The sequence below is a fragment of the Nicotiana tabacum genome, chromosome 19 (genome assembly GCF_000715075.1).
Source record: "Nicotiana tabacum cultivar K326 chromosome 19, ASM71507v2, whole genome shotgun sequence".
Lineage (NCBI taxonomy): Eukaryota > Viridiplantae > Streptophyta > Magnoliopsida > Solanales > Solanaceae > Nicotiana > Nicotiana tabacum.
In genome coordinates this window covers 118,681,003-118,704,974 of record NC_134098.1, presented here as the reverse complement: position 1 = coordinate 118,704,974, position 23,972 = coordinate 118,681,003, and the positions used below count along the sequence as shown (strand labels likewise).

Below are 23,972 nucleotides of genomic sequence, written 5' to 3'. Positions count from 1 at the left end.
TTGGGAAAACTATGCAGTGATAAGTTGAAGTTTCCTTCCTTCCTTCCTCGAGGACAAGGAAGATTTTTAAGGGAAGGGCAATGGTGCTCGAATGATATGTGGAAAGCCATTGTTATGCTTCAGGAGTAGTACCAGTCGCTTGCGGAGGAGTACCTGACTGTTATAGTTAGTTGGAGTCTAATTAAATAGAGAGTTTCAAGTATTACACTTTAATCCTCTTAAGTTTATAGTTTATGTTTTATAGTATTCGCATTGAGTCTGTAATTTCTGTACGATGAGTACTTTTGGTCCTCGATAGTACTGTCAGCTGATGAAGGGTACAACCTTATCTCTTAGTAGTGGTCCTAGGGGAATATTCTTCTATATATTTGTAATTCCCTGCATTTTGGCAGATTGTCTGTGAAAATATCTTAAAAAATATCTTAGTCTAAACCCTAGAATAGCTTTTTGATTAGCTTTTTATCTCTATTTCCGCCTCTTGTTACTATTTTATTGCTTTTGGCATCATTTCTCTTGCCCATACTGTCTGAAAACTATATCTGCAACAAAAATAAAATTCTATCTTTTACTTAACAATTGATGTAAGACAAGATTTCTTCCCAATTAAGATCTATATGCCTATTATCTTTGGTTTTCACCAAACTTAAAAGCCAATGTTCAAATTGTTTCAATGATCTTTGTGTTCTAACAAAGTTGGAACAGAAAAGAACGTGCACAGATTTGCTTTTGCCACTTTGAATTTACAGGTGAGCTACCAATCCTTATTTGTCAAACTTCATAGCGAAGTCACAAAGTCAAACAATAATTCATGTATTTGTGGTCCTAAAAGCTACTCTACTCTAGAGGTTTTGCATAAGACAAGTGTTCACCTTGAAGTATCGTTATCAGCTAATTAGTTACCAAACAAGGTTAGTGCTTCCTAACCTTGTATTCTTTTCTATGTTGTATTTTAATTTGTTAGTTTTATCATAATATAATAATTTGCGGCAATCGGTGAGAGTTGCAACTATATCTTACATTAGATGTATAGTAAATTTCTACATTAATAAATTGGTAGGAGCCTACTAAAAGTCACCCGTGAAGCTGGAATCTAAAAAATGTATAATTTGACTATTAATATGTTAATCTAGTATTCAACAGAGTGCAACCGATAAATTTAATCGATATTTATATCTATCAATGATACACATTGGCGAAGCGAGTAAATTTAATAAGGTGTTTTGAACACCCTTTGTCAGTGGGCTATGTAAGAGTGTTCAAAGTCTATTTTAATCAATAACAAGTAATATTTTACCTTATACGTAATATAATTTTTTCGCGAAAGGATTGTCAGTTGACCACCCTTGGGCCAATATAGCTTCGCCCCTGATGATACATGACATGCGTTTGCATATAAAGTATCATTTACCAGCCTTTACCATAACTAAGTAACATATATCTTCACCTTATCAGATTATTTAACAAGGATAAATTGATGTAATTTAATGGTTTTTTACACGCTTGATTCTTTTTTAACTATTATTTTAAAAAAATAGCATCATTTATTGTTTATTCTATAAAGAGCACTTTCTTTTCATTATTAGCATATTATAAAAATTAAGCTCAACATTTAATAAGTTAACTCACTCACTAATCACATGAAGTACTTTTTTGTCCATCTCCATTCTCCCTTTCCAACATTCATCTTCTTCACTCCATTTTTGAAAATCTGATGCATATGTAAATGCCACCTAAATTCAAGATGTATTGATTTATACGTCTTTTATACTTTGTATATCAAGTATCACTTTAATTCAAAATGTATTTATATGTATATAATTGTTGTATATTTATTTGTGAAGTGCCATCTTATTTTAAGATGTATTTTTAATGTATATTTTAAATATATTTTATATGTCAAGTGCCATTTTAATTCAGGATGTATTTTTTATGTATATTTTTTTGTATATTTATATGCCATCTTAATTAAATTTAAGATATATTTTTTTATGTATATTTCACATGTCTAAGTGTCATCTTAATTGAAGATGTATTTTTTATGTATATTTTATATGTGTTAATTCAATATATATTTTTTATATATACGTTTTGTATATATTAACATATATTATTATCAAAGCAAGATCTTTATGTTAAGAAAGGAAGAAAGAAGGAAGAGAAGAACTTAAGAAATATAATTAAAAAGAAAACGAATGGAACAAATTTAGAAAATATATTGGCTTCGGCAGAAAATAAAATTAAGAAGATGAAGAAAAAGAAGGAAAGCTAATAGATAAAGAGAAAAAAAAGGCATGATTTTTGTACAAAGAATTATTGACTTTCCATTCAAATTGCTTATGTTTAGAGATTAATAATTAATATTCATATTTTAATGGAAATGTGTGCTACAAATATAAATATTTTCCTACTACAACTGTAATATTGAGTTTCATCCTAAGAATTTGTTATATTTCTTTTAAACTGTGACAATTATGTAAAGTTCCCTAATTTAATACCAAATGCATGTAAGTATTCACTGACCCTACTACGTACCTCTTTAATTGGATTTGCTAGCAACTTAGTTTTGTGAAGTTGACAAAGTTAAGAATAATTCCTAGAATATTTTCATACATAAAATAAGTAACTAAATTAGTCTTTTTTTAATCAAAGGTGATCATTCTTAAGAATTTATTTTACACATGATCCCAAGTAAAATCACAAAACTACTTTTCCTGTTAAAATAACACTATTCTTCTGATTCCATCTGTGCTGTGTGCCGGCTATTTCAAATGAATATATACCCGGAGAATATATAATTTTTTCTCCCATTTGCCACAAATATTCTGGATTTCGTTACTAAAACGGCAGAGATGCCTCAACTAAAGAGTAAGGACTAGCTCTTATTCTCTATTCCCAATTACTTTGAGATGCTTGAATCTTGATAATAAAAGAAAACTAAACTATATTTGGGGCACATAAATAACTTTGTGACTTGGGGCTAAATACAGCTATTCAAGGAAGCGAAATTTCAAATGTAGACTTCGGGCAATTATGTTACAAATTGGCTTAGTTTTACATTCATAGATAGACAAATACATTATCGAACTGAAATGATCAAAATTCTCTCTTAGTTTGATTTTTCACTGGTTCTATTTTTTCGGTATTGGTTGGGATTTGTAAGTCTGTTAGAACCTCATATTTGAACATAGATATTCCAATTAATTAATTAAGGTATTTATTATAAATAAATACCCTTTTAAAAAATTATCTCATATAGTTACCTTTTAATTTTTATAGTAAAATATCTATTTATGGTCACTTCCTACCTTTAAGCCATTAAATTTGCTGTGTGTTATTTTTCTCTCTCCCCCTCTCTTCCCTCTATCCTCCTTTCTCTTTCTTCTTTCTTCTCTTTTTTTCCCGTTTTTTTCCTCCCCTGCTTTTAGAAACCCTAACAGGGGCTGTGTTCCGCCAACGACAGATCCAGCCGGTGACCACTTCCCCCTTTCTTGTTGTGTCACCCCTAACCCCTTCCTCCGGCCAGCGATACCTTCTTCTTTTTCTGAAGTGATGATTACATTAGAAACAAACGTGGCGATCTAAAATAGTTGAAGTTGAAAAACTCTAAGATCCAATATCTTTCACGCCATTTTGAATGGAAAGTAGAGAAGTGATTTTTTTGCTTAACTACTCGTTATTCAAAATTCACGGTCCAACTAATTCAAATTCATTCTACGAGATTATAAGAAGAAGATTTTGACAAGGTGAAGGAATGCGAAAATAAAACGGCAAAAGAAAAAAAAGAAGTAGCTGCTTTGTCTTGAAGATTCTGTTACCTTTTTCTTCATTGTATTTCAATGTATCTCGCTGTATTTCATTGTATTCACTGTCTTTTTTTTTCATTGTCTTTCAATGTATCTCGCTGTAATTCATGTATTTCATTGTATTCACTGTCTCGCTATATTCTATGAATGTATTCGTATATTTTTTTAATTAATATAATTTATGTATTCAGATGTATATATGTATTCAAATGTATCTGCAGTATGCATTCATATGTTTTTGCACTATAGATGACCTGCTATACTTCATGTATTCAATATATTTTTATATATTTAACTGTATTCAATGTAATTATATAATTTCAATATATAAATCTATTTGTAAAGATACCACTAAAAAATATTTTAGTAAAGATACCACTAAAAAAGAAAGGATGGATTGAATCTCTGAAGATTGCTCTATTTTTGGGTATTTTTCAGTTGAGAATCTTTTCTATAACTGGAAATTTAAATTTTATGTGTTATAATTGAGTTTGTTGAGTTATATTAGGAGTCTATCACGTTAATTGATTCACTTACCGTTTTTAAACAGCAGAAGACCTTTTTTTTCGCAAATTCTGTTACTGTATTCACGAATACAGCTCGTGAATACAGTCGAATACATTCTATGCTTAGCTGGACTCCTCTATTTTCCGCCGAGTTTTGCTACTGTATTCATGAATACAGTAACAAAAATACATTGAATACAGTCTATAACAACTGAAAACATAGCTATAGGAAGTAATTTAGTAAATCGTAGCTATAACAAGCTAATAATCACTAAAACATAGTGGTTTCTGAAAATTTCTCGTTAATTAACGATATTGACCGATCAAACTTTGCAAGAATATTGGGCCAATATATATATATACAGTATCTATGTCCACTAGCCCATAAAAATTGAGATTCCTAAACTTTGATTTTAGGTCCTTTGACAAGAGTGAGTTGCTCTAGTGGTGAGCACTCTTCACTTCCAATCAAGAGGTTGTGAGTTCGAGTCACCCCAAGAGTAAGGTGGAAAGTTCTTGTGGAGGAAGGGAGCCGAGGGTCTATCGAAAACAACCTTTCTACCCCAAGGTAGGGGTAAGGTGTGCGTAAGAGCTTCTATACAAACATCTTTCGTTATTATAGGTTTATCATGTAGAAGACAACGCAACGAATTTGATTCTTTTCGGTGACAATTTTTTTTTTCTTTTAAATGCTGAGATAATATTAGCAACTACCAGAGAAAAGTTATGCAATATGGTTATTTCACAAAAACGAGTATATCCAAAGCAAAAGAATTACAGCGAAAAGGTGTAATGAAGATAAACTTTGTCTGCGAGAGACAAAGAAAAGGAAAAAAGAAGAGAAAATCTGTGGTCACAAAGTGGACCACTATTTAACTCTTTGATTTCTCTAATCCCTTAGCCTAAAAAAGCATGTATCGGTCAATATCAACAAAACAACCTAAAGGAAAAATAGAGAAAGGATTCACATTCACCTATTCAGCTCAATTCCTCTAAACACAATCTCCTAGAAAGTAACACTTCTCCGTCCCATTTGAACTCAAAATCCAAAGAGAATATTTTGAAGAAGATGATAACATATTTATTTAGCAACATCTTTATTTTGAAGGGAAGCTTGGAGTAAGCAAAGGCGGAACTAGAATTTCAAGCTTATGAGTTTTAATTATTAATTTATCACTAATTAATGAATTTTTCAAGACAAATATATGATTTGAACCAAAGTTACTGGGTTCATCGAACCCGTAGCCAGAATGCTGGCTCCACCCCTAGGAGTAAGGGTAAAGTTATTTCTGTATAAACTCACGGGTTCAAGCCGTGAAACCAGCCACGAATATTTGTATTAAGATAGGCTATCTACATCACACCCCTTCAGATGCAACCCTTCTTCGAAATTTACGTGAATGCGAGATGCTTTAATTTGTGTACCGACAACATCTTCATTTGAGTAATGAATGGATTGAAGAAGGCACAAACATCTTTGTGCTTTGGTATTGGAAGGTGCCAACATCATATGTAGCTAAAGTCATAAGAATCTTTCATTATCTGGAGTATTTTCCAGTAAGAAGCAAATCAATGCATTGTCTATGCTATTCCCAATAATGATACAATAGCGGTTGCTAAAAGCAAGGATGAAATTTATGCAACTATGTCCGATATAATTGTATTCTCTAACATATCAAAATCAAAAATATAAGGAGAGCACTATAATAGTGGCTTAGATTTTCTGTGGATGAAAAAAGGTATTTGTACCTTGTACAATTATTGAGCCACTTTATTCTACTTGCTACATTTTATACTTTTCTTTCTTTTTTCGCACTCAATAAAGACATACTTTCTAATGTCACTCACCTGTGAGATGAAGGGGGAATATGTTAATTATCTCTTCAAATTTTGCATAGAACAATAGGGCTAGATCTAGCTAGATGCCTGCATATATAACCTGCAAAATATTCCAATAATTTGCCAATTAGAGGTTTCTCTTTAAAGTAGTACTGTACCAGTGCGATTCTATATGTTGTGCTATAACGTAAAAACTATATGTGTTCATAATTTACTTCTCCCTTTATCTAAAAATGTTTGTCACTAGCATTTTGAATATGTCCAAAGTCACTAAGTGAATTTTGATAATATTTTAAAATTATAATATCTTGAATAGTTTGAAATTAGGAAAAATTACAAATTCACAGCACTTGTTGTACGTTATAATTTTAATAAAAGCAATAATGTAGTCTGATTTAATTAATTTCAAAATTAATGACACAGGGAACATTGGATATAGTGCTACATGATGGAGTAATCTCTTTTCCTTTATTCTCCTTGCCTGTGCTATAAGAGGTAAATCCAGTTGTAGTTTGTTACCCACCTTTCACTTAAATACAAATGTTTCCTTAGTACCAAATGGTTGTTACTAGTTACAAACCATCACCTCACATGGAGTCTATGTTCTTTCTGTTTGTTTGTATATTCTGCCCCTTACTTTTTTCTCTAGCTGTGATCAATCTGCATTCGTCCTTATAAACTGTTTACATTTGCTTGCTTTCATAAGAACAGTCTCATGATTGTCACATTAGCTGCTATCCGTACTTGTGCTACACTGTCGAGTAGCAAGTAGTACTCAATTTATTTGTTTTAGTTTGATTGGGCATAGAATTTTAAAAAATAAGAAAATATCAAATTTTAAATTTATTATCTTAAAACTAAAAATGTTTGTAATGTACCAAAATACCCTTTAGTTTTATCATGTGTAAAGTTAGAGTTAAAAGAGTTACTAAATATAGAAAGATATATTTTTTTTTTGAAACATACTTAAAAGAGAAGCAAAACACATAAATTGAAACGGATGGAGTAATAATTAACAACTTTAAGATTTCTGACCCATATATGTTGTTTTGTCTTCTCCTTGCCTATACATTAAACATAATTGAAAAATAGTTTAAAGAATGAATAATAAGAGACTATGCAAGATAATTGCCTATCTTCAGGGATTCACGGATTAGTTATCCAGGATCTTTAATGCAGAAATTGTTACATGTGAATAATAATATAGGGATTATTATATGGTAGAATAATAGTACAAAAATTGTTGATGAATAGTAATAATTTAGGGTGTCACTATTTAAGTACATAAGCCATGTCTTTTGCGGTGTTGCAGAAATATGTTACAGATTGTCATTGTCCATTTGATCAAATTACTTTGTTGAAATGGAATAGAAGTAGAATGTTGGGAACGTCTTCAGATTCTGAATAGCTCCTAAGACCTCGGACTCACGGTCTGGTTGCATCTGAAGGAATTGGAAGGACATGCAGAAGAATAAGTCTTGACAAGAGGTATTAAGGATTGAACAACGTCCGTCATTAATGGACGATAATCTGCTTCTGTTTGCACACACATTGCTGCAATAGCTGCTACCTGCTTTACAAGCACATTAGCAGAAGAGAACAAAATCATTAGAATATGGTTTCATATGTAGTACTACACAACATACAATGTTAACTTCACCTGTATTAGATCCTTCTTGGTGTACTGGCCTTCTAAATTTGGATCTACCATTTCAACTACTTTTTCTCTGTTTGTCAATCTTGGAAGAGCCTAAAATAACAGAGGAAATGGATTTAGGCATTCTCTGATTTCTCACGCCAACTTTATGATAGTTTATTGGTAAAAACATACTTTCTTAGCAATAGTTTTAATTGTATGTTAATCTGAAAACTCATCAGAAGTGAATTTAGTAATAGTCGTACAAATGCTTAGGTAAGGGTCATTCGTTTTGGAAAGGACAAAAAAGATAAGAGTGTCGTACAAAATGGAACAAAGGGAGTAATATTATTTACTGACCCATGAGACAAGCACATGTTCTCCAGGAGGTCGCCTTGTATCGATTGGTACACGGCCTGTCAATAGCTCTAGAAGCACCACACCATAGCTGTATACATCTGATTTTGTTGTAAGTTTGCCTGTTGAAGCATACCTGTTTCAAGAATTGAGTTGGTTAATGGTCACAAGTTAGTCTTATGTCGAAAAACGTTAGCTGTAAGTTGGAACAACTAATCAGTCTTCAAACATTAGCTATACAGAGGACCACATATTGGATTTAGATTTTGGGAAAATACAGAAAGTGACAATGTGCTAAGATAGGAACTGAAGCCACCCCATGTGCAAGATTGTGTTGTAATTTTCACATTCATTGAGCATGGTTTATGATAAGGGGAGATGTAATGGACAGATGATTGATGTACTATACTCACTCTGGGGCCAAATATCCTGTGGTCCCTAATACTCGCGTTGAGATTAGACCGTTAATTTTGTCTGAACCAATTTTTGCTAAACCAAAATCAGAGACCTTAGCTCTAAAATTTTGATCAAGTAAAACATTACTGCACTTGAAATCTCTGTGGATGACTGATGGGGTTGTGTCCTCATGCAGGTATTCCAAGGCTTTAGCACAATCAAGGGCTATTCTCAACCTAATTCCCCAGTTTAATGAATTCTTGGATTGTTTATGTGGAATGTGGAGATGTTGCCGCAGTGAACCATTGGGCATATAGTCAAAAATTAGGAGCCTGTGTTGTTGGTCTGCGCAGTAACCAAGAAGTTCAACCAAGTAAGGAGAGTGTAAGCGACTCATTAAATCCACCTGCCAAAAACACATAACAGAGTAATCAAAATTCGAGGCACCATAAATAACAACTACGACTCAATCTCAAATGTCCTTGTTGTGACATTTAAGCCTGACTTGATCCAATATTATATAAAATAAAAACAAAATTTGAAGAGACATAAATTAGGAAACTAAAGTGGTAATCCTTTTTTTATAATCTACATATTCATTTTTGTAACTAATATACACTTAATAAAATTTAAACTTGTATTTTTTTCTACAGTATTGCAATCATATGAATCATTTACATGTGACAGACAGTGGCTCTGAGAAACATGGTTCTGATGGCTTGACATTCCTGAAATGCTTTAATTACACCGAAAGCTGCCAAAGTACCATCACATGTGTGTATGAGGGTGCATCTTATCCTAGGGCCTTTTTCTGTGCTCTTTTTGAGGGATAAAAGATTTAAAAATAAAGAAGGAATAAGTCAACACTTTTGGAATGAAAAACAAAAAGTGATCTTCAAAGACAACTTTGAATCTACACCATTTGTTTTAAGAAATAGCACACGCTAAAGTCAACACCCCAGAAAAATCTACTCTCTCCAAATGATCTTGTTAATTAGTGGTTGCACCAAGAATGCTGATTATTAAGAATTCTTTGCAACCCCAAACCCACCCCACAAAGTACAATGAATAAATAAATAAATAAATAAAATACCAACAACAACAACAATTATAACAAACAAGCCCAGTATAATTTCAAAAGTGATGTTTGAAAGAGTAATGTGTACGTAAACTTCTGTTTAATTTCGATAGACCCTCTACTAAAATAAAGATAAAAAGAAGAAGTAGTAACAATAAGCAATAAAGCGATAACCAAATAAATGAATACCAAACAAATAGAAAGAAACATGTACATTATTCTGTGAAAGAATGAAAGACAAAAACAGAAGAAAAGATTGCAATGGATGAAGAAAAGGGAAAGAAGAGGTAATAAATGAAGTCACAGACCTCTAATCTAAATGAACGTTCCCATTGTTTGCCTTCCCTCTGCAAAACTTTAATTGCAGCCACAGTCCCATCAGTGAGGATTCCTTTGTAGACCACACCATAACCTCCATTCCCAATGACATTTGCCTCACTAAATTTGTCTGTGGACATCTCCAGCTCTTTGTAAGTGAATACTTGAACTCCTCTCAATTTAGGTTGTGGCATTCGCCCTGAACTTCCTCCATGCAGACATCCACCCTTTACTTCTGTCAATCACATTGTCATATGGATTTCAATTATATACAAGATTTTGACACTGTTAGTATATACTAACAGGTTATTTGCCACTTTTACAACACTATCACTAATGCTTATTATAAAGATTTACTCGAAAATCATTGTTTGGTTCATGACATTGTCATGTACCCGAAAAAACAATTTTTTTGTGGGTGTGGGTGGGTGGAGGGGTATTCCATATTTGATCAATGCTCATAAATGCATTTGTATATGTTGTAACAACCGGTCCACTAGTAATATTGTCCGCTTTGGGCTCCAAGCCTGCACGGCCTTAAAATGCGTTAGTAAGGCCTAAGGCATGTTTATTTATATACCCAGTATCTCTTAATCTCTTACGTGTTTTATAGATGTGGGATTCGCCTAGGGCGTCACATTTGTACTTTGGGTTGATACTTAGATCTTGAAACATTTGGCAGTATGTAAATATGTGTACTTGAAGAAGTTAGTCATTTTCCAGCGTGTTAATATGCTCACTTGAAGATGTAGATGTTCTTAAATCCTCATTAATAAGAGGAAAAGGAGAAATAGAAAATTTTGAACTGAGAGTTCTTCTTCATTACCTGGACTGGAATGGATGTTAATGGTGCTATGAGCAATGAACATACAATTGCTGTTGTTGATAACACTTCTGCTTTTTGAACTAATCCTATTGTCTTTGGCAGATTTTATGCGCTTAAGCATTACAATGAGAAGAGATATTGCAATAAGCAAGATGATAATTATAATGGGAATTATTATCAAGAGAATAGATGTAGAAGGGAGAATGTCATTATGTTGGTGGATTTTATGACTTTGTGATTCCAAATGATGATGGCTATGGCTATGGTTACCCTTCCATCCAACTGGGCTTGTTGCAATTCCAGAGTTGTTATCTTCCATTATCACAGAAAGAAAGAACAAAGAAGAAACAAGAAAGAAAGAGAAAATGGAGGTTTTTTGGTGTAAGGAAAGAATTATGAGGCTGCAATATGAAAGAAAGGAATTTGGTATTGGATTTCTATATCATGATGTTGTCCTTAGAACCACATGATGAAGATGATTAATGCTGCAAATTTCCCTTCATAGGAGGTCATATTGCCCTACATATATAGCCACATGACTCAACACTCATAACATAATGGTTTTTCTGTACTTCATTCTGTCCCTTCCTTTGTTATTATATAGAGGTCTAGTCTTTGTCTTGCTTTCAGAGAAACACCTTTTTGGAACTTCTTTGCACTCTTTTTCAAGTCTTGGGGTTCTAATAATTTGCTGATTATCAACTTGCTGTCTGCCCATATTCTGTCATCTCCCTTGTACAGCTACTCGGGATGTGGTGGGAAGGTTTAGATGTTCATTCTTAATCAAATATATCGAATCCTAGAAATGGAGAACCTTTTGATAGGGAGAGGTAGTTAACCACTTTTAGTCGGAGACTGAGGCACACCTGAAAGCTTCGACAAAAACTCCATGTATACTTGTAAATGTCTTCAAGAAATAGTTAAAATATTAGCACATCTTTTTAAGCAATGACAAATTTGTATTGAATTTCATGATGCCCTTGCGACCGCCGAATCTTAGTAGGCCTATTTGGTGCGAGTCCTGATTAGTCTAGCCAGTGGTAATGACTTCCATCTACCAAATATCAAAGCAAAAAAATTGTTGAATAGATTGACATAAGTAATATTTTACCTATGGGATAGGGTGATGGATATCCTAGAATTGCATGTTGACTAGGCAATACTTTTAAAAGTTAAAGCACCATTATGATAAGCTATGGATCCGCAATTAGTGTTCATTTTAGGTCAAAATATGCCCTGGATTTCAGGGCAACCTTTTTAGGGATTCACAGGACCTATTTATTTTCATATTTTAGTGAATGGTTACAATTCAGAAACTTAACGTTTACTTGTCCAATCAAAGGGTCTGAATGATCGACTAATGTGGAGAATTTCATACCCATTTCTTAATCTTACAGAAAAATAGAGAGTGACACTTCTTCAATATGATACATATCTAACTACCATACACCAGAATATCAGAATCCATGTGGATATGTAGGTTGTACTTATCCCATTTGGAATGTCTTTCTCTCTAATTAAACCAACCTCTCAACAGTTGTAGGAATATGCATGGAAACCCAAAACCTGTGACTCAAAAAGTTTCATGTATGGAATAGCACTTTACAACTTTTTTCTGGTACAAAGTTGCATATAGATTCGGCTCAGGTAGGACCAATACTAATTAATTCCTCTTTTCGTTCTTTTAGTGAAAAAACTCATTTTTCCCAAATGTTTCCAGATTTATAGCCTTTTAAATTACTCATTAATTGAACTTGATGAGTCTATATCAGTAGTTGAGTATAAAAAGCTTGTTGAAAGATAGTATTCTCTGTAATTGCCATTGAGTTTGAGATGCATGTGATGGTTACCTCTCAAAGGGTTCAATTTTCTTTTCTATGCCAACCAATTCTTTCCCTATTTACCCAAGTTTCTGTTTGTCCAAATCTTACTCTTCCCTGCTTTATCTGGACTTATAAGTTAAAACTACACTAGAAAAATATTTTGAATCAATGAGAAGGAGATATTTTGTTTCAGAGAGAAAGAGAGAGAGGATAAGTTCTTTTTTTCGTGTTTCTTTTAATTGCATCTATGAAGAAGAGCAAGGAATAGTATTGGTTAATCAAACCACTGGAATACGAATGAGATCTAGAATTACACCATATAATAGTACATGGCTTTTCTTTTCATATACTAATTACGTGTCATAGAACTAGGACCGTCACTCCGATAGTATGAGCTTAACAACGAAACGATTGTTGTGTGGTGAATGGTGATTAGTTATGATTTAATTATAATGCCGTGAATGAAACGATTGGTGTAGGGTGATTGATTATGATTTGATTGTTGAACGGGAAAACCATTATTTATATGAATTCCCACGTAACATAGTGTGAATATTAATTTAAACCTCAAACAAACTCTGGAGCAACTTAGATATAACACATAATTACCCCCACGACGTTGAATGATTTTGCCATTTTACGAGAGTCCTATAACTCCCCTAGTTATGTTTGAAGTGTAATAAATAGCACATTTTAAGCTCATGTGGTGAGAGTGAGAGGCATAAATAAATATTAAACATGTTATGAAATATAACTCAAATTAATAATATACAACAAGAAAAAATAAGCTAAGAGATTTAGAGAGAAGAGATTCTTATTTTTTCTTCAATTGTGTGTATTTTCCAATCTATTACAGGGTCTTTATATAGACATGAAAAGTGAAGAAAATATGTCATTAAGCATTTGAGATGAAGATCATGGAGGAAGAGTAGACATCCACCATAATTTAATATTTCTTATAACACTCCCCCTTGGATGTCCATAGATAATGTGCCTCGTTAAAACCTTATTAGGAAAAAAAATCTTAGTGAGGAAAAAAGAGTACACATGTTTAGAAATACGCTTTTTGGTTGCCTCATTAAAAACCTTGCAAGGAAAACCCGCTGGGAGAAAATCTTGTAAAGGAAAAAGAGTACAACGCGTATTAACTCCCCCTGATGAGAGCATCAATTCATATCCTTGAGCCTTTGCATCCCAATTTTGTACACTAGTTTCTTGAAGGTTAACGTCGGTAGAGGTTTGGTGAACAAATCAGCCATATTATCACTTAAACGAATCTATTGCACATTGATATCACCATTCTTTTGAAGATCATGTGTAAAAAATAACTTCGGTGAAATGCACTTTGTCCTATCTCCTTTTTATGAATCCTCCATTCAATTGGGTTATGCATGCTGCATTGTCTTCATACAAAATTGTGGGTAGTTTGTCACACTTCAAACCATATTTATCTCGAATAAGATGTATTATAGACCTCAACCAAATACATTCTCGACTTGCTTCATGAATAGCAATTATCTCAGCATGATTAGAAGAAGTAACCACGATTGATTGCTTAGTTGATCGCCAAGATATGGCAGTGCCTCCACATGTAAACACATAGCCTGTTTGAGATCGAGCCTTGTGCGGGTCAGATAAATATCCAGCATCGGCATAACCAACAAGATCGGGATTGCAATCATTGCCATAAAATAAGCCCATATCAGTAGTACCTTTTAGATACCGCAATATGTGTTTGATTCCATTCCAATGTCCTCTTGTAGGAGCAGAGTTATATATTGCTAAGACATTAACTGAAAAAGTTATGTCAGTCCTTGTAGTGTTGGCAAGATACATTAGTGCACCAATTGTACTAAGATATGGTACTTCAGGATCAAGAAGCTCTTCATTCTTTTCTTGAGGTCGGAACGGGTCCTTATTCGCATCAAGTGATCGAACAACCATCGGAGTACTTAATGGATGTGCTTCATCCATGTAAAACCGTTTTAATACCTTTTATATGTAGGCAGATTGATGAACAAAAATTCTGTTTGCCAAATGTTCAATTTGCAAACCAAGACATAATTTTGTCTTTCCGAGATCTTTCATCTCGAATTCCTTCTTTAAATAATCAATTGCCTTTTGGAGTTCTGTAGGAGTTCTAATAAGATTTATGTCATCAACATATACAGCAAGTACAACAAATTCCGATGTTGTTTTCTTTATAAAAACACATGAACAAATGACATCATTTATATAACCTTCCTTTAATAAATATTCACTAAGGCGATTATACTACTTTCTTCCTGATTGTTTTAGACCATACAAAGATCTTTGCAATTTGATTGAAAACATTTCCATGGACTTTGAATTATGTGTGTCAGGCATTTTAAATTCCTCGAAAATTTTCATGTATATCTCATTATCAAGTGAGTCGTAAAGGTAGGCTGTAACCACATCCATTAAATGCATGTCAAGCTTTTCATGGACAACAAGACTAATGAGATAACAGAACGTTATAGCATCCATAACAGGAGAATAAGTCTCTTCATAATCGACATGAGGCCTTTGTGAAAATCATTGTGCAACAAGGCGTGCCTTATATCTTTGTGCCTCATTTTTCTCATTCCTTTTACGTACAAAGACCCATTTATAGCCAACAAGTTTAACACCATTAGGTGTTTGGACTACAGACCCAAAAACTTCACGTTTCGCAAGTGAATCCAACTCAGATTCGATTGCTTCTTGTCATTTTGTCCAATCACGTCTTTGTCAATATTCTCCAACAGATTGAGATTCAAGATCCTCATTATCTTACATAATGCTAGATGCAACATTGTATGCAAATACATAATCCACATGAATATCAGGATTGGTTAAATCATGGGTTTCTTTATGAGACTCTTTTGTAGTGTCATCTTGATAATTTATTTTTCTTTTTCTAGGATTTCGATCCTTAGAGCCCAATGGTCTGCCACGCTTTAGGCGTGCTTTTGACTCATTAGCTATGACACTAGAAGATTGTCCAACAGGGACATCAATACGGATTGGAACATTCTCTGCAGGGATATGTGATTTCGTTATCCTTTTTAGATCCGTAAATACATCTGGCATTTGATTTACTATTTTCTGCAAATGGATAATCTTTTGCACCTCTTTTTCACAAATAAAGGCAAGTGAATCAAAATGAGACAATGATGGATTTTTCCACGAAATTTCCCATTTGATTTCACCAATTTCTCCCCCTAATTTTGGGGAAAATGCCTCATCGAATCGAAAATCTGCAAATCGAGCAGTGAATAAATCTCCCGTTAATGTTTCGAGGTAGCGAATAATGGAGGGCGGTTCAAACTCAACATATATTCCTAACCTTCTTTGGGGACCCATCTTGGTGCGATATGGTGGTGCTACAGGCACATATATAGCGCATCCAAAAATTCTTAGATGGGATATATTAGGTTCATGACCCAAAACTAATTACAACGGGGAATATTTATGATAATTTGTTGGTCTGAGACGAATTAACATTGCTGCATGCAAAATGACATGACCCCAAACTGAAGTGGGTAACTTGGTTTTCATGAGTAATGGTCTTGCTATCAATTGCAGATGTTTAATCAAAGATTTTGCATGGCCATTTTGAGTGTGAACATGAGCTACAGAATGTTCTATTTTTATCTCAATTTATAAGCAATAATCATTAAATGCTTGGGATGAAAATTTAGTGGCATGATCAAGTCTAATAGACTTAATTAGATTATCAGGAAATTGTGCCCGTAATCGGATTATTTGTGCCATTAATTTTGCAAATGCCAGGTTGCGAGATGACAATAGGCATACATGAGACCATCTAGCAGATGCATCTATTAAGACCATAAAATATCTAAACGACCCATTAGGTGGGTGAATAGGACCACAAATATCCCCTTGTATACGTTCTAAAAACGCAGGGGACTCAATCCCAACCTTTGTTGGTGATGGTTTAATAATCAACTTGCCTTGATAACAAGAAATGCAAGAAAATTCATTATTTAAAAAAATCTTTAAATTCTTTAATGGATGCCCATTTGAGTTTTCTATAATTCATCTTATCATAATTGATCCAGGATGTCCCAATCGATCATATCAAAGTATAAAAGTATTGGAATTAGAAACCTTTTGGTTTACGATAGCATGTGCCTCAATTGCACTAATTCTTGTCCAATACAGGCCACAAGATAAAGATGGGAACTTCTCAATAACCCTTTTCTGGCCAGAGACATTCTTGGTAACAATGAGATATTTGAGATTATTCTCATCTATTGTCTCAATATGAAATCCATTTCGGCGGATATCTTTAAAACTCAACAAGTTCCTCTTGGACTTGGAGGAGAACATTGCATTCTCTATGATAAGTATTATTCCCTTAGGCAGAGTTATATTAGCTCCTCTAGAGCCTTCAATTAGATTACTACTACCATAAATTGTAGTAACATCTGCCTTACACATACTTAAATGAGAGAAATATTTCTTCTCTTTGAATATTGTATGTGTTGTACATGAATAAATTAAGCAAATATTTTTACAATTGAACTTTTATCCAAGTTTGCTTTGAAAGATATCCATATTTGCTTAGTCTTCTAAAAGAGCTTCTTGAGACGGTAGAGTCTCGTGCTGATAACGTGTTATGAAATATAGCTCAAAGTAACAATATGGAACAAGGAAAAACAAGCTAAGGGATATATAGAGAAAGAGAGAAGAGATTTTATTTCTTCTTCAACTGTGTGTATTTTCCTATCTATTATAAGGCATTTATATAAGCATGAAAAGTTAAGAAAATATGTCATTAAACATAGAAATTATGTCATTGAATATGTCATTAAGAATTTGAGATGAAGATCATGGAGGAAGAGTAAACATCCACCATAATTCGATCTTTCGTATAATAAAAATTTATTTTATTACCATTTTTATTAAATATTAATTATCTTTTACTTTTTTAAGTTATGTAAAAGTTTGTGGGCCCTCTTTTCTTTTTCATAACATTTTTTTTTCTTTCTTTCTTTTTCTTGTCTTCTCCATTGCCACATCTCCCACCAGCGCCATTTTTACCGCTACTACACCACCGTCATCACCACTAGCAAGATCAATCCCTCTATCTACACTATGTTACTGCCACTTTTTTTTGTCTTTCCTTCTTTATTATCTTTAGTTTTCTTTCCCAGCACCACCCATTTCTTCACTATCACCATAAATATACCTTCTACCAAAAGTAAAATCAACCAACTAATTAATTGTTTACCCCTAAAATGGTACAATTAAATTTATACGTGGTTTCTAGATAAGTGAATTAATTTGATCCTGAAATAAATAAATAATCGAAGAATTATGCAATACTTAGCCTTAGGGTATAGACGAAACGGCAGAAGCAACAATTCCGGGAACAGAATTTTCGGGCACAACAACAAAAAAATTTAAAAGTAAGAAGATAAGATTATATTGAGCTTTGTATAGAATATAGCATAAGCTTTTCAGAGAATTCGTGTCCTTTACAATGACAACTGAGTTCACTATTTATAGCTATGAAGAGGTCCTAGGATCGTGCCCTTCTTTAATATCAATTATGATGGGCATTGATGAAGATATAACGGTGAATATAAATGTCAAATTTATTGTAACGGGTAATTGCACTTAATGCCATATAATATTCTTCATTAAATGCTACGGGCGAAGAGCATTTATCACATCTTTATAAGCATTATTCTTCCAGTGATAAACGAAACATTTGCCTTCGATCTTTAGCCATCCCCCTGTCTTGGGTTCCACGTGTCCCTTTCTCGGACGGCCACGTGTCATAGTATATTTTACCCTATATAGATAGTCCCCCTGCTTCCCGGTGACATAGCTTTGTGTCACTGGGAAGTTGGTAGAAAAACTCTTTTAGCGGGAATTACTATAATTCCCTCTGAAGGCTTTTGACGGTTTATTAGACGCACATCTCTCCGCATTTAATGCCTCGAACACGCGTCATCCATAATTCAACACACCTTTTCCCAATTATCGAGGTAAATCATGGCCACGAATTTAGCCGCTAAAACTTTTACTTATACGTATCAACTTCCTCCCTTATACTTCATAATTTTTCAAGCTTCCTTTATCTAACTTGCATCTTGTTCTTGATCTTTTCTCTAATTCTTTTCGAACGAAAGACCTTCTCCTTCTTACATACAATGGCTTCTTCCTCAAAGCGTACCAGTTTTTCAAAAAGCAAGAACAAGGTCGGGAACTCTGATCCTTCAACAGTAGGCTCCTTCATCCCTAGAAGTCTTATTACCACAAAGACTTCAAAGAGAAATTCCATATTGCTAACTCTTGTACATGGGCCATCAGCAGGTATCGTTCTTCCATACGTCCTTCGAGCATTCCTGTTGTGAAGGAAGACTGTCGTTGTCATGACTTGAAAATTATTGCTCCTGATCTATCGGAGCGAGTCACCCTACCCAAGGAGGGTATTACATATGTTTACACGTATCCCTTTACTTTGGGTGCGTTCTCTTTGAGCAGAGAGCTTGACTCCGTAATTGCGGAGTTTTGCCTTTTCTACCAAGTGTGTTTGGAACAAGTAAGTCCTTCTGTATGGAGGACAGTTGCTTGTCTTCGGTATTTGTTCCAGGAAACTGGAGAGGAGCTAACCTTAGCTTATATGATGAATCTTTATTCTACCAAAATCTTCTGCGAGGGAATAATAAACCTCTGCAAATGTGGCTACCATGCTTTGTTGTCTAGCATGGATGATGACAATGACCGTGGGTGGATGGAACGGTACATTGTAGTTGCCACTAACGATATCATTCCGACAACGGCTCCATCCTTTCCGCCACTTGGAACCACACTCGTAAGCTCTTTATTTAGTATTTCCTTTTACTAAATATTTTTCTATAGCCGTGTTGATCCTCCATCCTTCATTTGTTTCAGCAACTCGATGGATCCCATCAGTGATTGAAGCTTTGGACTGGTGGGTACAAAAGATCTTGGAAGTTACAACGCCCGAGACTCACTTGTGAAAGAACTGGCCCCTAAGGTAGAAGGCCAAGAATCATGGTAACTCAAACACACCTTGTTTCAATTTTTTCATGTGAAGAACTTGATTGATCCCTTCTATCGTGTCTATGAAATTAGATCTACCCGCTGGCTCTGTTGTTGTTCCCGGGGAAGATTTCTTGGCTAATCTTGTTGATGTAGCGAGGCTTCTTCAGGAGGCTCTTACTCGAATAGGTAGCTTCGGGCCTGCTTAGAGAACAAATGTTTCTTTACGGAGTCCCCGGCAAGAAGACAAACAACCAAAGATAAGACGCTCCTCTGTAGCTGGGGAAAATAATAAGAAGGCGAGGATCGATGCCCCCGAGTTATCTCCGGTAGCGACAGTGACTGGGCCTTCTTCTGGGCAGGTCATAGACACCATGACGATTGACAATGATGAAGAAGCTAGTGATGAGGGAGTTTCTCTACATAGAAGATGACGATCCTCATCATCTTAACAGGATGCTCGACCTGTTGAGAGAATTACACCAACCGAGGACGATGCCTCGGCACTTTGGGGAGAGTTTGATTTGGTAGATAATGTCAACACCGGCTTTTGGGCCCTAATTATTGTGTCTGGTACAGCGGGCCCGAGTATTGGGTCTCTACCGTATTTGGTTGGAGAGCATCCAACAACCAGCACTATATTTGATGCAGCTATTTCTCACTCTACAACTCCATCAGCTCCATCTCCATCTTCGCCAACACCAGCAACTGCTACATCACTCCCATCTCCATCCACTCTTCCACTAGCAATTGCTACATCACCTCCACCGGCCGCACCTGACCATGAAGAAGGTGTTCCTCTTCCACAGTCCCCAGTTCATGGGAATTTAGGGCAAAATTATGCTTCCCCTATGAAGATCCACAAAGGAGGCGAAATGTTACTCTTTCGGTCTCTATCAGATGCAACTTGCCATCCCGGTCGGTCGAGCTTGCTAATTATCTGAATTTTTTGGCTTCAGAGAAAGAGTGGGGAAAGTTTCATGCACTCTTGGGAGAGTGTTTGTTGAACAATACTATGCACAATGCCGCAGTGGTACGTTTCTTTCTTCCTTTAATACTTCTTCTATTTTCGGGTGTGATCATATCCTAAATTTTACCCTTCTTACTTTGTAGGCCAACTTTCTTACTTCCGAGGGCCTTCAGAGGTTGATTCATAAAAATGAAGAGATTACATCTGCACGGGATCAGCTTTTGGCAGAGTAGGAGCAACATGTCACTCGCCTTTCGAAACTGAAAGCCAAAGCTGTTGAGGTTGTTGTATTGGAAGCTCGTTTGCGGCAAAGTGAGCAAGAAGTGGTAATCCATAGCCAAGAAGTTAGCCCGCTGAGGATTAGATTTAACTAATCCAGGGCCAAATGGGTTGAATTCCATAACTCCGTTCTTGCTGCAACCGAACGCGAGGCTGCCTCCGCTGAAAGAGTGATCAACTTAGAGGCAGCCTTGAACTCCAAAATTAAAGAGCTTGCTTCTATAGGGGCGAAACACGCCCAACTGGAAGAGAAGTACAGAAAAACTATCGAGCATAATGGGCTTTTTATTTCCAATGTCCGCGACTTTGATGTTAGCCTCAAATCTGCTAGGTCTGCCCGAGAAAACCTTTCTGCCGAGGTAGCCCAACTCAAAGAAGAACTCAAGCGTCGAACGGCTTCCCTCATTGTTGAGAAACTTTACGCTATGTACAGCATGAGGAGAAAAACCTTGGAAGAGTCCAAAGCTGGTGTCATTGATTTTGATGCCAAAATTGCTAAGTCCCGCGAGCTTGAGTTAGCTGCTAAAAGTGGACTCCAAGCGAGGTCTAATGCACCTGGTCCTTCTAGTTCCGGTTCCGAGTTCTCGGTAACAGAAAAGTAATCGGAGGATGATGATGCTGAAGGCCAAACTTGTGAAAATGTTGATCCATAGGTGAGTTCATCTACTTCTTCCGGTGGCGCGGACACTTCTCTTTCTCCTGGTTCCGGAGATACTGCAGTTTAGCTTTTCTTGTCTTTTTCCAATTCTCGTACATGTGCCATTTTAACATGTTTTTTGTAAATAAAAACATCTTTCACTAAAGTATTGTTTAAGTCTTCTTTTCATTAGAATATTCATGCAAGCCTTTAATCTTTGCATTTTCTTACTTTTAAGAATTTTGCGCAAACCTTTTTGCGTCTTATTATGTGAAACTTTGGGTGTATTCTCCCCGAAAATATTTTTGATTCCGGACATAAATTCTTCTGTAACCAATCCTTTAACGTGAGAGTTTTTATAAAAGAGGATCCTCTTGTGTTTACGGTGCTCTTGAAGAGGACGTCTCATGTCCATTACAGCACTAGTATTTGAAGTACTTGTTTAACTTTTAAATGACAAAGTTAATTTATCGTTCGGACAAGAAACAATATAAAAACAAAAGGATTTCATTTATTCCTTTTATTTTCAAAAAATACATAAGCATTTGCTAGGCTGAAAAGAAATTGTCATTACTTGTAGTTAACTTGTACAAAAGTATTTGCTATGCTGAAAAGAAATTGTCATTATTTGTGGCTAACTTGTACAACTTGCCCCTCTCTCCCCAAGTGTTCGAAAGCGAAGAGTGCGAATTGGAACACTGGAATTCTTGTATCTTCGAAGATTTCACTAATGCATTGCTAGATAATCCTTAACTTGGAAACATACTTTACTTCCCCTTAGGAATTTATGCTATCGAGCGAAGGACTATCTAACAACCTTCTAGTGGTTTGTGCTCATGAACGATCGGGTAACCTTTGCTCATTAGCAAACTTAACTTCCCGGTGGGAATTTGCTATAGAGCAAAAGATTATCTAACCATCCCCGAGTGGATCTCTGTTTGTGTGCCTTGCTATTAAAGGTCTTATTACTTCTTTCTTCGTAGTATACTTTCTGTTGCTGCCTTGTTAAAAATCTTGCCAAAAAAATTTAATTGGGAAAAACTTAACTTCCCGGTGGGAATTTGCTATAGAGCAAAAGATTATCTAACCATATCCGAGTGGATCTCTGTTTGTGTGCCTTACTATTAAAGGTCTTATTGTTGCTTTCTTCGTAGTATGCTTTCTGTTGCTGCCTCGTTAAAAATCTTGCCAAAAAAATTCAATTGGGACAAAAATTGAACGAAGGGAAAAAGAGTGCAACACATACTTTCTAATCGGATAATGTTCATCAGCAATAATATCTTTTGAGGTGTGCCACATTCCAATTGTTGGGCAACGTTTCTCCATTTTGCTTTTCCAACTCGTATGAACCTTTTCTGGTGATAGCTGAAATCCGGTAGGGACCTTTCCACGTCGGACCTAGATTTCCCGCGTTGAGCTCCCGGGTGTTTTGAGTTACTTTTCTTAGGACCAAGTCTCCTACTTTGAAATAGTGGAGGTTGGCTCTTCGATTATAGTACTGCTTCATTCTCTGCTTTTGAGCTACCATTCTTACATGCGCCAAGTCCCTGCGTTCATCGAGCAGTTCCAAGTTGACTAGCATTGCTTCGTTGTTTGATTCTTCATCTGCCTGAAAATATCTCAAGGTGAGTTCCCCTACTTTCACCGGGATTAAATCTTCTGCACCGTACACGAGGGGAAAAGAGGTTTTCCCTATGCTCGACTTGGCCGTAGTTCGGTATGCCCATAGAACTCCGAGTAATTCCTCGAGCCAATTTCCTTTAGCCGTCTCCAACCTTTTCTTGAGGTTTTGAATAATCACTTTGTGCATCGACTCCACTTGACCGTTTGCGCTCGGATGGTATGGTTGTAGACATGTAATGTTTTACCCTCCGTGAAACTTTATACATTTTAGTGCTTAAATATTTATTTCAGGTATAATATTGTCATTTTGACTACCTTTGAACTTTTTGCATTATTTTCTATTTAAATAAAAACTACAAAAATATTTTTTATTTATTCTAGCTAATTGGTATTTTATTTAGTTACTTTTAGTTATCTTATTTCTGGTAAAAATTAAAATCGGCAAAAAATAGTCACATGAAAATTAGGATTTTAATTTCTTCTTTCTCATTCTTAGCACGATGATTTTTCAAAAGAAATAGAAAAATACATTTTTTTCTTGGTTTTATCTAATATTAGGAAGTTTAGTTTTGTGAAACAATTTTAAAAAAATTATAGTTAGTTATACTGTTTTATGGTAAGTTATTTTAGATGTTGCTTTTTGCAAATCTTCTATCTTTAATAAATGAAATGAATAGAAAAGATAAGAAGAAGATTCCATTTTTATCATATTTTAACAAATTCTCAATTGCACGCACGTAACAAGTGGACAAAGTGCCTTCACCTTTTTATTTTTGAATTGATTCTTGAGGGACGATCTTATCATTTTAGAGTGGCCTTTTTCATTGTTGGGTGGGA

At 35.0% G+C, this 23,972-nt stretch overlaps 1 protein-coding gene across 1 annotated transcript; it reads right to left on the bottom strand.

The window, feature by feature from the left end:
- Positions 1-7,340: 7,340 nt before the first annotated feature.
- Positions 7,341-11,382, bottom strand: LOC107792212 (putative serine/threonine-protein kinase PBL7). The gene is made up of 6 exons (XM_016614404.2): positions 10,760-11,382; positions 9,924-10,168; positions 8,555-8,943; positions 8,145-8,277; positions 7,809-7,898; positions 7,341-7,718 (listed from the first exon to the last, which is right to left on the bottom strand). Exons 1-6 carry the CDS (start codon positions 11,076-11,078, stop codon positions 7,560-7,562), a joined length of 1,335 nt encoding a protein of 444 aa, XP_016469890.1. The 5' UTR covers positions 11,079-11,382; the 3' UTR covers positions 7,341-7,559.
- Between the last annotated feature and the right edge of the window lie 12,590 nt (positions 11,383-23,972).

What these genes read in the sequence shown, in the direction of transcription:
- LOC107792212 (XM_016614404.2), bottom strand. Translation starts at nt 11,078, where the DNA reads ATGGAAGATAACAACTCTGGAATTGCAACAAGCCCAGTTGGATGGAAG. An exon ending in TAACATCCATTCCAGTCCAG is followed by an intron (nt 10,169 to 10,759) that starts GTAATGAAGAAG and finishes TGTGATTGACAG; the next exon opens with AAGTAAAGGGTGGATGTCTG. An exon ending in AACGTTCATTTAGATTAGAG is followed by an intron (nt 8,944 to 9,923) that starts GTCTGTGACTTC and finishes TGTTTTTGGCAG; the next exon opens with GTGGATTTAATGAGTCGCTT.